At 37.7% G+C, this 15,447-nt stretch overlaps 1 protein-coding gene across 1 annotated transcript in view; it reads right to left on the reverse strand.

The window, feature by feature from the left end:
* LOC118843733 (CUB and sushi domain-containing protein 1-like) overlaps window positions 1–15,447 on the reverse strand; it is a 2,679,416-nt gene that overhangs the window by 98,487 nt on the left and 2,565,482 nt on the right. Inside the window, 5 exon segments of the mRNA XM_036751485.1 lie at window positions 11,211–11,231; window positions 11,234–11,383; window positions 13,005–13,065; window positions 13,067–13,105; window positions 13,107–13,180. Coding sequence (XP_036607380.1) covers window positions 11,211–11,231; window positions 11,234–11,383; window positions 13,005–13,065; window positions 13,067–13,105; window positions 13,107–13,180 — 345 coding nt within the window.

Raw genomic sequence — 15,447 nt, forward strand, 5'->3', positions numbered from 1 at the left:
AGAGCAATTAGAACAGCCAGAGTGGTTCTATTTCCTTGGTTGTAATGAAATGTCAGTGTTTGATAGGAGGATCCATCTCTAAGTATAACTATATAATATTCATTTACATAATAAACATATATAGACATAGATATACATACATATATCAGCTACAAATTTCCTACAAAAAATTTTTAAAGTTTCTCTCAGAGGGCTGAGCCAAGATGGCAGCTGGAAAGCAGGAACTTGCCTAAAGCTCTGCCCCAGGACCTTCCAAACACCTGTAAAAAATGGCTCTGAACAAATTCTACAACTGCAGAATCCACAAAATAGCAAAGGGAAGCAAGGCTTCAGCCCAGGACAGCCTGGATGGTTGCGGGGCAAGGTCTATCACATGGACCTGGGAGCAGAGTGGAGCAGAGCAGAGCCCAGCGTGGGCTGCACCTGGACCAACCAGACCTTGAGCTGGGCAGAACAGGCCCTAGTGCCCTGAATCAGTGAGCTGTGGCAGTTACCAGACTTCTCAACCCACAAACTCCAAAGAAAACAGAGAAGGTTAGTGAGAAAAGCTGCAGGGGACAGAGTGAAAGGAGTTTGCCATTGGGCTACCACCCCAGGGGCAGCAGAGGTGGGGCAGCTACAAAACTACAGCTGCAGTTGCTTCCTGCCCCAGGCCCACCTGGTGGGAGGAATCAAGTGGCAGATCTGAGTGGGAGTGCAGAGCCAGCTTAGATCTGAGTCAAGGTCCAGGTTGGTGGTTCTTGTGAGAGGAGTAGTGCTGGCATGGCACAGCTTGCTGTGTAGCTCTGAAAACAACAGCGCAGCCCCTCAAGCTTGGGACAAAGACTCTCTACTCTACAAGCAGTCATACCCAACAAAAAACTCAAGGGTCAAGTAAGTTGGCTGGGAACATGGCCAGGCAGCGAAAACGGACTCAAATTCAGTCTCAGACTTTGGAATCTTTCTTTGGTGACAAAGAACCAAAATATACAGCCAGAAGAAGTCAACAAAGTCAAAGAGCCTACATCAAAAGCCTCCAAAAAAACATGAACTGGTCCCAGGCCATGGAAGAGCTCAAAAAGGATTTGGAAAAGCAAGTTAGAGAAGTAGAAGAAAAATTGGGAAGAGAAATGAGAAGGATGTGAGAAAACCACGAAAAACAAGTCAATGACTTGCTACAGGAGACCCAAAAAATTACTGAAGAAAATAACACCTTAAAAAATAGACTAACTCAAATGGCAAAAGAGCTCCAAAAAGCCAATAAGGAGAAGAATGCCTTGAAAGGCAGAATTAGCCAAATGGAAAAGGAGGTCCAAAAGACCACTGAAGAAAATATGACCTTAAAAATAACATTGGAGCAAGTGAAAGCTAGTGACATTAGGAGAAATCAAGATATTATAAAACAGAACCAAAAATGAAAAAATGGAAGACAATGTGAAATATCTTATTGGAAAAACCACTGACCTGGAAAATAGATCCAAGAGAGAATTTAAAAATTATGGACTATCTGAAAGACATGATCAAAAGAAGCCTAGATATCATCTTTCAAGTAATTATCAAGGAGAACTGCCCTGATATTCTAGAGCCAGAGGGTAAAATAGAAATTGAAAGAATCCAATGATTGCCTCCTGACAAAGATCCCAAAAAGAAAACTTCTAGGAATATTGTTGCCAAATTCCAGAGCTCCCAGATCAGGGAGAAAATACTGCAAGCAGCCAGAAAGATACAATTTGAGTATTGTGGAAACACAATCAGGATAATACAAGATCTAGCAGCTTCTACATTAAGGGATCAAAGGACTTGGAATATGATATTTTGGAGGTCCATGGAGCTAGGATTAAAACCAAGAATCACCTACCCAGCAAACTAGGTATCATGCTCCAAGGCACATATGGATTTTCAATAAAATAGAACTTTCAAGGTTTCTCAGTGAAAGAACAGAGCTGAATAGAAAATTTGACTTTCAAACACAAGAATCAAGAGAAGCATGAAAAGGTAAACAAGAAAGAGAAATCATAAGGGACTTACTAAAGTTGAACTGCTTTGTTTACATTCCTACATTGAAAGATGATATGTATAATTCATGAGACCTCAGTATTAGCATAGCTGAAGCGAACATACATACATAGAGAGACAGAGGGCACAGGGTGAGTTGAATATGAAGGGATGATATCTAAAAAATTAAGAGATGAGAGAGGAATATATTGAGAGAGAGAGAAAGGGAGAGATACAATAGGGTAAATTATCTCACATAAAAGTGTCAAGGAAAAGCAGTTCTGTAGGAAGGGAAGAGGGGGTAGGTGAGGGGGAATGAGTGAATCTTGCTCTCATCAGAATTGACCTGAGGAGGGAATAACATACCCACTCAATTGGGTATCTTACCCCACAGGAAAGAAGGAGGAAAGGGGATAAAAAGGGGGGGACAATAGAAGGGAGGGCAGATGGGGGAGGAGGTAATCAAAAGCAAACACTTTCGAAAAGGGACAGGATCAAGGGAGAAAATTCAATAAAGGGGGATAGGTTAGGAAGGAACAAAACATAGTTAATCTTTCACAACATGAGTATTGTGGAAGGGATTTACATAATGATACACATGTGGCCTATGTTGAATTTCTTGCCTTCTTAGGAGGGTGGTGGAGGGAAGGGGAGAGAATTTGGAACTCAAAGTTTTAAAAACAGATGTTCAAAAAATATTTTTTCATGCAACTAGGAAATAAGATATACAGGCAATGGGGCATAGAAATCTATCTTGCCCTACAGGAAAGTAAGGGAAAAGGGGATGGGGGACGGAGTGCAGTGACAGAAGGGAGGGCTGACCGGGAACATGCAACCAGAATATGCCATCTTGGAGTGGGGAGAGGGTAGAAATGGAGAGAAAATTTGTAATTCAAACTCTTGTGAAATCAATGCTGAAAACTAAAAATATTAAATAAATAATAATCCAAAAAAAGTTTCTCTCAATAAATTGATCCTTTCATAGTACCAAGAAAATCCAGTTATTTACAAATAAGTCAATGAATGTGCTATGTTGTTATTGCATAGACCAGATAACTAACTGGTTCTTTGAAAGGATAGCAATTTCTAAGGCCATATGTGATATAGGGACTAAAATGTAGAGCTTGGGGTCAGAAAGAACTAGACTTAAGTCCTTCCTCTAAGAGTTATATTTGTAAAACTGGGCAAGGTCAGTTAGCTTTGGCAAGTCATACGCAACTCCCTAAGATTTTATCTACTAATTCATAAATAACTTAGTGGAGAAAGTTCTCTGTGGTGATGAAATCACAGATCCTTTGACTATTCACATATTAATGGAACTTCTTGAAGGCTTGTATATGAACAGCTTTTTTAAAAGGTGTTTATATAGATACACATCTATATGTGTATTTAGCTAACTATAATTCTGTAACATATACCATATGGAGGAATACATTTTAAAAAAATAAACTTTTAAAAACATTTTGTACTAATATTATAGCTTATATACCCTCAAGGATGCATCTTCTTGTCAATCAAAAATATTCAAATTAGAAAGTTTTTAAAAGAGCAAATTATTACTTTTTCTTTGTCTGGGTTTTTCGTGTCAATTTTCTCAGTCAGGGCACAAGTACATTTTCTTCCCTGATGCATTAATTACCAATATTATGTCAACCCGAGCTGCTATGGATGCTTTCAGGTCTGTCTCCACAGTGGTAAGTGTGGATTTTCTATTTATAAAATGGTTTCCCTTCAAGAACTACACACTAGGTTAATGACACCAAGGCAGATGGCAATAACAGGTTGAAAATCTCAAGGCCTTCCCAAAGGTCTCTTAAATCTATTTATTTTAGGAAGCCTACCTCCACTTTCTTTTAAGTGAAGGACATTTCTTTTTACACTAACAGCAAGAGTGAAACTATGCATTTTCATTAAATTAAATGTGGCACTTGATGGCCTGGTTGGACTGCATAGATTCTGATCTATTTTAAGACTAAAAAGGGAATTTATGTTCTTTCTTTTGAAAAAATATGCTGGGGATTTTGGTGCTGTGGATTGAGCACAGTGAATTATATGTGGCTATGGGATGGAATGAATTCATTAAGACTTCCTCTGAGGAGTCATGTTTTATGTCCCTTGTAAGACTAGAAGATTTTTACTAAGTGTTCTAAGTGTGGTCTCTTTAAGCTAAATGCCACCATATCTTTAGTTTTCATCTCATTAAGAAAGTCTGGCATGGCCTACTAAAGGGAATTCTTAATTATAGAAGTATAAACCACAATTTTAAATAGAAAGAAAAATGAAAAACCCAAATAGGATACAGTGTAATAAGAGATTTATGGGTATTTTTTTCCGAATAAAGTGACATTCTATAGATGAGAAGCTTTATAATATAGTAAAGAAAAGGTATAAATTTTGAATGAGAAGGAAATGGATTTGCATCCTGGTTCTATTCTTTATTGTTGAGTGAGTTTGGACAAGTCACAATCTCTTCATACTCCAGGCAAATCACTAAAATTCTAAGTTGCAGAACATTTGCTGATCTACAATGGTAGACACTCCTTTTATCCCATTCACTTCAAAGATTTTTTTCTAAGTTATATATGATAGAATACATATTATATAGCCTATGCATTTTGTAAATTTTGTAACATTATAGGTTATTATTAACATTTTCCTAAAAAGTAATTTGCATGGAGAAATACTTTGTCCCGTGCCTCAGCTACCTCCTCCCTCCACCCCTGAAGCACTCTTCTCTCATTGTTTAGTTCCTTCCAGAATCTCCATTTTGAAGAAAGGCCAAGAGCAGCCACACTTCACTCTCTGGGCTTTGCCACCATGATTCAGCAAGCCTTCTCTTTGCACCCCTGTTCTCCTGTTGGTGAGCTTCTCCTTGACCTTCATTTTGTAGAAGGGCCTAGACCAACCTTACTTCATTCTCCAAACTTCACCACTATACATTCCCTCCCACAACTTTTCAGCTATTTTCTTGTGCTGTCTTCCCTCATTTGAATATAAGCTCCTTGGAGGTGGGATCTATCTTTTTTTGCTTGCATTTCTGTCCCCTGCATTTAACAGAATTTGTAGCACATAGTAAGAACTTAGTAAATGCTTGTTGTTCTTATTACTATAGAGCACATGTCTGATTAAAAATGTACAGACACACAGCACTGATTTTAATGCTCCTTTATCTTTTATAAAACTATTCTAGATAACAAACATGTCACTTTGGCTTCATCTAAGTGTTGCTTTAGTTCTTCCCTGCTTTTCAATGTGATTTTATATATAAATATATATACATACACATATACATATACATTTATATACACACACATACATATATATGGCAGAGATAGGCAACATAGTGTTTATCTGAATTACTTAAAAATAATATCCATTGTTTGACAGTTTCTATACATCTTGAGTTGTATTTGGGGTATGCAAAGGAACTGTCCACTCAACAAAGGAGGTAAAGTTTCTTACTCTAAGAAATACCAATGATCAATAGCATCAGTAAAGTTTTCATTTAGGAAAATATACCCAGAAATTACAAAAATTAAATCCAAATTCTATTCACTTCCACATTTGAAATATATAATATATAAATATATAATATATAAAATAATGTATTTTTCTTATTCTATGCAGACAAAATTTTTTATGTTGAAAAAAGTCATGTGACTTTGAATCATATCAAATAACTAAATAAGACTGGATTTGAAGTGGATCAGCTTCACCAGGGAATACCAGGTCAGTTACTTTCTTTCAGGGTAGTTTGCAGATTGCTTTTATTGGGAAATTGTAGCTATTACTTCTAGCACTTGAGTTAATTGCTATATTTGCAATTTTATAAACATACTGAGGGCCAAGGCCTTCTGGTAAGAGACCTGTTTATAAAAACTCTAAAATGACCCATGACATACTGTTTGGAGGAATGCTGCTGACAAAAATAGGCAGAGTGCAGGGGGTAGAAGAGATAGAGTAGAAACAGTCTTGAATTATTCTTTTTTATTTGTTGATGCACTGAAGTAATTTCATTCTGTTTTCCAGGTCATATTCTTCAAGGTAAGTGACTACTGCCTAGCTGTAAAAGCCTGCTGCTAACCTGGTTTATTTCACATTGTGTATCTAGTTCTTTTTGAATATTGCTAGAATTCACTACTGATAGATACTACAGAGAAAACATGTGCACTACCAAATTAATTCTACTCTATTTGAAAAGTAGCTCACTCACTGGAATATTCTTTAAACTTCAAGTGTTTAACTTTGCAGTCCAACTGTTGGTGGTGGTGGTAGTGGTGGTGGTAGTGGCAGTGGTCATGTTGATTTGGTAATTATAGGAGAGAAGAAGCATAAGAAAAGGCGTAAAGGATCATAAGAATCTAAGTGTGGTGTGAAGTACATAGACGTTTAGTTTGGTTTATGTGATGAGTTTGGTAAACTGGAATGGCAAGCAAAGTGAGACTTTTCGCTGTTTTTTCTTTTGGAGTGCTTCTCAGCACTAAGGCAATCAAGTGCCTTTGATTGAGCTTTGCCTTTGACTAAATCAAGAATCTTTGATGACCTTCTTAAGTCACAGGAAATCCCACGTCACATGAGTTTTGAGTCACATGGTTGTGATGCCCTTTGACCCTGAAGAAGTGTATACATACTCTGAGGTTAGTATTGTGCTTGTGGGCTCACTCAAAGACTGTTCATATGATTTGACCAGACAAGACTCTGAGTAGCCAATAAGGAGCCCCCTGGCTTTGAATACCCAGATTTTGGTGCTTCTCTCTCTGGTAACTATGTATGTATTGCTATGGACAGACAAGTAGAAGCCCTTTCTGCTGATTTGTGTTATTGGCTCTGTTTATAAAATTCTTGTTTGTAATTTCTGTCTGTGTTTTCTCTGAAAGTTCAGGATGCTGACTTTTTCCCTGAACTAAGTGAATGATATATGTATGTTTAATTAAAGTGAGATTGTAAACCCCTTAAAGTTGCTTTCCTTGGAAAAGCAGATCAAAAAATCTGTGTTAGCAGTTCTCCTGTGTGCTGGTGTTAATGGTCTTACACCTCCACAGCAGCTGCTAGCAGCACTGTTGATACATAAACAGAAAAATGAAATCACTTTTTTGAATGATCTCCTGGGTATTCTCACTACTACAATATTTACTAAAAGTTCTCATCAGCATAAGTTTAGATAACTGTAAAAACATGAGGATGTATCTTCCTGCCACTAATTTTTATAGCCTCTCCAAGTTATTCTTAATTCTGTTGCCAGGTATATTTTCTCTGATCGTATTAATCCTCATTCAAAACAATCTAGTGTCTTTCATATCTACCTAATTAAGCACAAGTTGCTTAGTCTGGCATTCAATGACCTGTAGCACCATATTACCTTTTAAATATACTTTTCATATTGCACTCTTTTGCCTCTGTGCCTCAACTGATGAAGATTATTACATCTATATTGTTCCCTTTCACCAGTGTCCAAAAACAATCATCATTTTGCATTCCATACTTGGAAGGAATCTATGAATCATCTGTGCCCATATTTCCTTGAAGCAATCCTAGCTTTCCTACCTCTGTGATCTTGGGTAAATTGCTTCATCTCTCTAATCTTCATTTGTAAAATGAAACAATGATACCAAATGATCTTTAAGTTCCCTTCTTGATCCAATGCCTGCAATTCTATGATTCTACAACATCTATAATTGTCCAGCTTCTAGATCAACAAATTTTACTACATTACTTTATTCTGGTAACAAAACAGGAGAGGCAGAAGGTGGAGCCAAGATGGCAGCTGGAAAGCAGGGACTTGCCTAAAGCTCTCCCCCAGGACCCTCCAAACACCTATAAAAATGGCTCTGAACAAATTCTAGAACTGCAGAACCCACGAAATAGCAAGGCAAGCAGGGCTCCAGCCCAGGACAGCCTAGATGGGTGCTGAGCAAGGTCTATTACACGGAGCTGCGATCAGAGTGGAGCAGAACCCAGCATGGGACACGCCCAGAACCAGACTGTTAGCCAGGCAGAACAGGTCCTAGCACCCTGAATCAGTGAGCTGTGGCAGTTACAAGAATTCCCAACCCACAAACACCTAAGACAACACAGAAGGTTAGTGGGAAAAACCTCGGGGGACAGAGTGAAAGGAGTTCACAGTTCGGCCACCACCCTGGGAGTGGCAGAAGTGGTGCAGCTACAAACTACAGCTGCAGCTGCTTCCTGCCCCAGGCCCACCTGGTGGGAGGAATTAAGTGGTGGATCTGAGTGGGAGTGCAGAGCCTGCCTAGATCTGGGTCAGGTCCAGGTTGGTAGTTCTTGGGGGAGGAGGAGTGCTGGTGTGGCAGAGCTGGCTGTATAGAAATAGCTCTGAAAACAACAGTGCATCTCCTCAAGCTTGGAACAAAGAACTCTTTACTCTACAAGCAGTCATACCCCGCTGAAAAACTCAAGGGTCAAGTAAGTTGGCTGGGAACATTGGCCAGGCAGCCAAAACACACCCAGATTCAGACTCAGATTTTGGAATCTTTCTTTGGTGACAAAGAAGACCAAAACATACAGCCAGAAGAAGTCAACAAAGTCAAAAAGCCTACATCAAAAGCCTCCAAGAAAAACATGAACTGGTCTCAGGCCATGGAAGAGCTCACTGGAAAGCAAATTAGAGAAGTAGAGGAAAAAGTGGGAAGAAAATGAGAATGATGAGAGAAAGCATGAAAAACAAGGCAATGAAGTGCTAAAGGATACCCAAAAAAATGCTTGAAGAAAATAACACCTTTAAAATTAGACAACTCAAATGGAAAAAGAGCTCCAAAAAGCCAATGAGGAGAAGAGTGCCTGGAAAGGCAGCATTACCCAAATGGAAAAGGAGGTCTAAAAGACCAATGAAGAAAATACGACCTTAAAAATTAGACTGGAGCAAGTGGAAGCTAGTGACTTTAGGAGAGATAAAGAATATTAAAAACAGAACCAAAGGAATGAAAAATGGAAGACCATGGTGAAATATCTCATTGGAAAAACCACCCACTGGAGAATAGATCCAGGAGAGATAATTTAAAAAATTATTGGGACTACCTGAAAGACATGTTCAAAAAAGGAGCCTAGACTATCTTCTTTCAAGAAATTTCAAGGAAAACTGCCCTGATATTCTAGAGGCCAGAGGGTTTAACACAGAAATTGAAGAATCCAAGATCACCTCCTGAAAAAGATTCCAAAAAGAAAACTCTAAGGAATATTGTTGCCAAATTCCAGAGCTCCCAGATCAGGGAGAACATACTGCAAGCAGCCAGAAAGATACATTTGAGTATTGTGGAAACACAATCAGGATAATACAAGATCTAGCAGCTCCTACATTAAGGGACTGAAGGGCTTGGAATATGATATTCTGGAGGTCCTGGAGCTAGGATTAAAACCAAGAATCACCTACCAGCAAACTAGGTATCATGCTCCAAGGCACCAATATGGATTTCAATAAAATAGATGGACTTTCAAGGTTTCTCAGTGAAAAGAACAGAGCTGAATAGAAATTTGACTTTCAAACACAGAATCAAGAGAAGCATGAAAAGGTAAACAAGAAAGAGAAAATCATAAGGACTTTACTAAGCTGAACTGTTTTGTTTACATTCCTACATGGAAAGATGATGTGTATAATTCATGAGACTCAGTATTAGCACAGCTGAAGGGAATATACCTACATATATATAGATATAGATATAGATATATAAGATACAGATACATAGATATAGATGTAGATATATAGACAGAGGGCACATAGTGAGTTGAATATGAAGGGATGCTATCTAAAAAAATAAAATCAAATTAAGAGATGAGAGAGGAATATATTGAGGGAGGGAGAAAGGGAGAGATACAATGGGCCTAAATTATCTCGCATAAAAGTGGGCAAGAAAAAGCAGCTCTGTAGGAAAGGAAGAGGGGGCAGGTGAGGGAGAATGAGTGAATCTTGCTCTCATCGGATTTGACATGAGGAGAGTATAACATATACACTCAATTGGGTATCTTACCCCCCAGGAAAGAAGAGGAAGAAAATAAAAAATGGGGTGTGATAGAAGGGAGGCCGATAGGGAAAGGAGGTAATCAAAAGCAAAACACTTTCAAAAAGGGACAGGGTCAAGGAAGAAACTGAATAAAGGGGGATAGGATAGGGAGGAGTAACATATAGATAGTCTTTCACAACATGAGTATTGTGGAAGGGTTTTTACATAATGATACACATGTGGTCTTATGTTGGAATTGCTTTGCCTTCTGGGGAGGGTGGGTGGGGAGGGGAGAGGGGGAGAGAATTTTGAACTCAAAGTTTTAAAAGCAGATGTTCAAAAAAAAGTTTTTTCATGCAACTAGGAAATAGATATACAGGCAATGGGGCTTAGAAATCTATCTTGCCCTACAAGAAAGTAAGGGAAAAGGGGATGGGGGGAAAGTCAGGTTACAGATGGGAGGCCGACTGGGGAATGGGCAATCAGAATATATGCCATCTTGGAGTGGGGGGGAGGTGGAAATGGGGAGAAATTTGTATCCAACTCTTGTGAAAATCAATGCTGTAAACTAAAAATACTAAATAAATAAATTAAAAAAAAAAACAAAATTGGAACTGCAGGTTGTCTTTAAAACAGGAAATACTATACTATAAACCTTGTAAGTGAATTTCAGAGAACAGACAAGCTCCAAAGTAATGAGGTACTTCTGATATTGATGTTCAGAAAATAATCAATATACCACTGATAAGTAGCAATGTAGTATAATGGAAAGAGAGAGGATCTTGAAGCCAGGTAGACCATAGTGCAAGTTCTCCTTCTGACACATATTGCACTATTACCCTAGGAAAATCACTCAGCCTTTTAGTATTCTAGTAACAAGTTGCCAAACTATTGGCCAGTGGCTCTGGCCTAAACTAGATGTAAATGTAATTGGGAAATATTTAACAAAAAAATAAAAATAAGATGGAACATAAATAATGTAAGTATGTGGTTTTCTAAGTCAATATGTAGCTTGCAGGGCTTTATGTACCCCGCGCTTTGTAAAATAAGTAGCAGAGAAGAGGCTGATCTAAGTTGGTAGAGGATTTTTCACCATCAAGGAATTTCCCATTCCACATGAAGTTACACATCTGGGCCCTATTCTCTTGTGAACAATGATGGATGTAAGTTAGGAAGTCTTGTATGCTTTTAATTGTACAAAGAGAAGATTGGAACCATAGTTTATGTTTAGCACTAGTAACTCCAAAAGCAAAATGGTTCCTTTGCATAGATTTCTCTTACCTCTGCAAATTGGTAAAGGCTGCTCCATTGGCCATTACTCCGACATTGGGCTCTTGCTGCACCTTGAAGGAGATAACCTGTGGTGCAGGTGAAGTTTACTACATCATTCAAGTGAATTCACTGCCATTTGTCCAGTCCATGAGCAGGGTTGCCAGGATGTCCACATGTGATTGCTGTGGGATAGCACATGATATGTGAAATATCAACTCATTGAAATGATTCAGTCAATTAACAGGCAATATCGCATACTGGACAGAGCATTGTACTTGGAATCAGGAGGACCTGAGTTCAGATTCTACCTGAGACACTTACCTCTCAGTATAACCCTGGTAAATAGTCAACATGTGACACATACCTACCATTAATGATTCATTTTTGCTTATGGTTGATAGCCAATATATGGCAAAATGTTTTCACTTTAAATTGAATAGGTAACACAAGTAAAGGCCCTTTAAAATCCTTTCATAATTGTGTTGTTTTAGATATTTCCTCAGAGGAACTATAGCTCGTTTTGGTGCATTCTATAATAGAAGCTCATTTATACTGGTGATATGTCTCTTTTCAACTCATTACATGGATGAAAATATATTGGTGTTTTGAATCCTCAATACATAAAATGATTCTATATCCAAGATTTATTATAGGATTCATTGTAAAAATATTTTTCCTTCCAATAGTCCAGTTTTCATGATCATTTCTATATTAGGGTATTGGGAATGCAGAGAAACTGTCAATATCTCTGACATAAAATAAATTTCTCTAAAAAATACCAGCATAAAAGACTCTAAAGCTTTAGAGTATTGGACTTCTCAACAGCCATATTCTAGTCAGTTAATTAACCATCATTTTTTCTTATTATCTTTAACAGAGCTCTTCTTTCTCAAAGTAAAGATCTTACACTCCGAACTTGTAAACTCTACCACTAATCATCATATGCCATTCTCTTCTCTTCTCTCTCTTCCCCCCCCCACCTCTCTCTCTCTCTCTCTCTCTCTCTCTCTCTCTCTCTCCTCCCTCCCTTCCCTCCCACCAGGATTCAATTTAATTTAAAAGACATTAGAAAGTGTAAAAATTCTATCTTACTTCAAGGAGGGATATAATACAGTCTAACAATGAAGGACCATATTTATTTGAATACTGGCCTAGGTTAAAAGGCAATACTGACTATAATTGAATTTTACTTATTAAAAAGTGAGTAGTCTATTTTGTTTAAGTCTCTGTTGTCTTGATGGGATAACAGGACACAGAAATAAAGTCCAAAAATATAACAGAAGAGACAAAACCTACAAATTGGGAAATCTATAAAAGATAATATACTAGAGACTGACTGAGAATTTTACATTGAAGTAATTGACTTTTTCCACTTTGCTTATTCTAAGATGAGGACTGTGAAAATGAAATAAGCTACAAAATTTATTATGGAATCACTCAAGGAAAGTGAGGGACCAACAATACAAAAAAATCCTTAGAATGGCAATTCCTTCTTTTCTTTCCTCACTAGATAACATTCAGGATTGTTCTATTTTCACATGGTAAAGCACTTTTGTATTACGAGCACTCATCTACCTATGAACTCATGATGGCATCTCTACGAGGAGGCTCCTTCTACCTGTGCATTCTCCTGGGCATTCTCATCTTGTGAGATTCTTATTTTGTATTTGCGCAAATCCTCCATGGAGAGTCACCTCACTTTCCACTCACACATCTCCTCATGAATGTTATGCATTATGAGTACAAAAAAAACAAAGTACGTAAAACATTTTTCCAATGAGAATTGAGTAATTGTTTACTTACGGACACAGACAGGAGTCTGTCCAGACCACTTGTGATCCTGCAGGCATATCCTGACAGATGTTTCCAACAAGCCTAAATCCAGGATTACATTGATAGACCACCAGTGTCACGATAACTGAAGCCATCTCCACTAATATGACCATTTACAATTGGATCTGGAGAACCACAGTGACCAGCTATAAGGAGACAAATGAATAGTAATTAAAGAAGAAAATGACAGACTATCATTGGCTTTTGCCTCCCTTGAAAATATTTAATTCATCATTTTGTTTATTCTATGGTAAGACCATATGGTACATTTAAGGACAATGCTATGCAGGTACCAGAGTAAGATGCCTAGCCTCTCTCCATTACACCACATTTGAGAGGTAGCAAATTGGTAGTCAACCTATTTCTCTCTGATACCTTTCTCTACCTATCAACTTTGTACTTCCTACAAACGTAAGCTTCTTAAGTATAGGTATTGTTTCCTTTTTGTCTTTGTATCTTTAGGAAGAAGCACATTGTCTGAAACCCAGAAGACATTTGAGAAATGCTTGTTGATGCTGATGAATCGATTGATTTAAACACACACACACACACACACCACACCCCTCAAATTCTCTTTATAGAACTGATCACAGTCTCAGTTAATTATTCACTTTAAATTAGATAGTTCAGGGTCAGGTAAGTGGCGCAGTGAGTAGAGCACTGGAGCCAGGAGGACCTGAGTTCAAATCCGACCTCAGACACTTGACACACTTACTAGCTGTGTGACTTTGGGAAAGTGACTTAACCCTAATTGCCCTGCCTTCCCCCCTCCAAAAAATCCCATACATTAGTGGGTTCTTCATTAAATAGATGAAGAAGAAAAGTTAGTTAATTCATTTATATACTGGTAGAATTTTCAAATCAATCTTGAAGGGTGAATGATTAAGTGCCTTACTGTACAGAGTAATTACACTTAACCTATCAGGAACAGGTAACAAAGGATCAGATTTTGTGGGAAAAAAAAAACACTGATTCATTTTCCTCTGGTGACTTTTAGAATTTTCTCAATTCTGTTAATCCAGTGGAACCACCTCATCATTTAACCTTAAGAAGGTAAAGTTTTTACTTGTGTACTTCAGAAGACATATATTCCAACTTCACCTTAAAAACAATTGATGTTTGCAAAGACCTTTTAAAGTTCGTAAAACATTTTACACACATAATCTCATTTTAGTGTAGCAAAGACTCTGTTGCTATTAATGATATTATTATCTCCAAGAAATACAAAGAAACCTAAGGCACAGAGAGACAGAGTGATACAGTTAGTGTCAGAGATGAGATGTATACCCTAGTCCACTATCCAAAGCCCAGCATCATTTCCACTATCATACTTCTTCTCCATCCAAGAACCCTGTCTAACATACTACCTAGGTCATCAAGTCTTTGAATGAAGATATCAAGGGAAAGAGAATCATTTCCATCCGACACACTTCATTATGCTTTGGGACAACTCTAATTGTTAGAAAGTACAGTTATTTTTATACCGTTATCTTATATACAGTTTATACAATTATATTTAAATATTGATATATTTAAAACAGAGATAAACTGTACTTAAGTACTTCCACAATGGAAACTCATTTTAATCTGTAAACCACAATTCATCTCCTGAATGTCCACTAGAACTTCAAACTCAGGTTGTCACAAATTGAAAACACTGGGATCAACTCCCAACCCCCTTTAATCCCTGGGCCAAGATATAACTCCTGAATTCTCAATTTCTGTTATACGTAGAAAATACTTATCTGCTTCTCATCCAATTTCTTTAAATTCTAAGTCAGACTCCTCCACATCTCTTACTTACCAAAGTTGCCAAGTCCTAACTATGTTTTCCACAAATAGTTTTTTCATCCATTCTATTCTTTCCATTCCCACTGCTGAGGAGCTCTGTTCTATTGTTTTTACATTTCCTCCAAAGTTGCAACCCATTCAATGCACACCAACAGATTAATCTGCCAGAAGTAAAGCCCTCACTCATCACATACACCCTGCATACAACTACTCAACAAATTTGGGGCTATGTTCTTCCACCATACATTATGTCCCACTATGCTCTTAAGTATACCCTATACTTTAGCTGAATTTGACTTACTGTTCTTTCACAAAGATGCCCTACCCAAATCAAATGTTTTCTTCATGAAGCAACCCCTCCACCCCCTCTACCTCCACATATACACACACTTTGGTCCAGCTAAATGGATGTTTTTACCATTCTTCGGGGCCCCAAAGCTTTCTGTACAACTTTGATAGGATTTATCCCATTCTTTATTCTATTCCAGTTAGAAATGGTTTGGACTAGTATAAATAGTCCCTCATAACCCCTTCACAAATTTTAAGATTCTATGAATGTGGTTTATGTGCTATATTATTCTGAAATCGATTTTTTAGGAATGAAGAGTAGCAACTGAATTTG

This window comes from Trichosurus vulpecula, chromosome 3 (genome assembly GCF_011100635.1).
Source record: "Trichosurus vulpecula isolate mTriVul1 chromosome 3, mTriVul1.pri, whole genome shotgun sequence".
In the NCBI taxonomy this organism is placed as follows: domain Eukaryota; kingdom Metazoa; phylum Chordata; class Mammalia; order Diprotodontia; family Phalangeridae; genus Trichosurus; species Trichosurus vulpecula.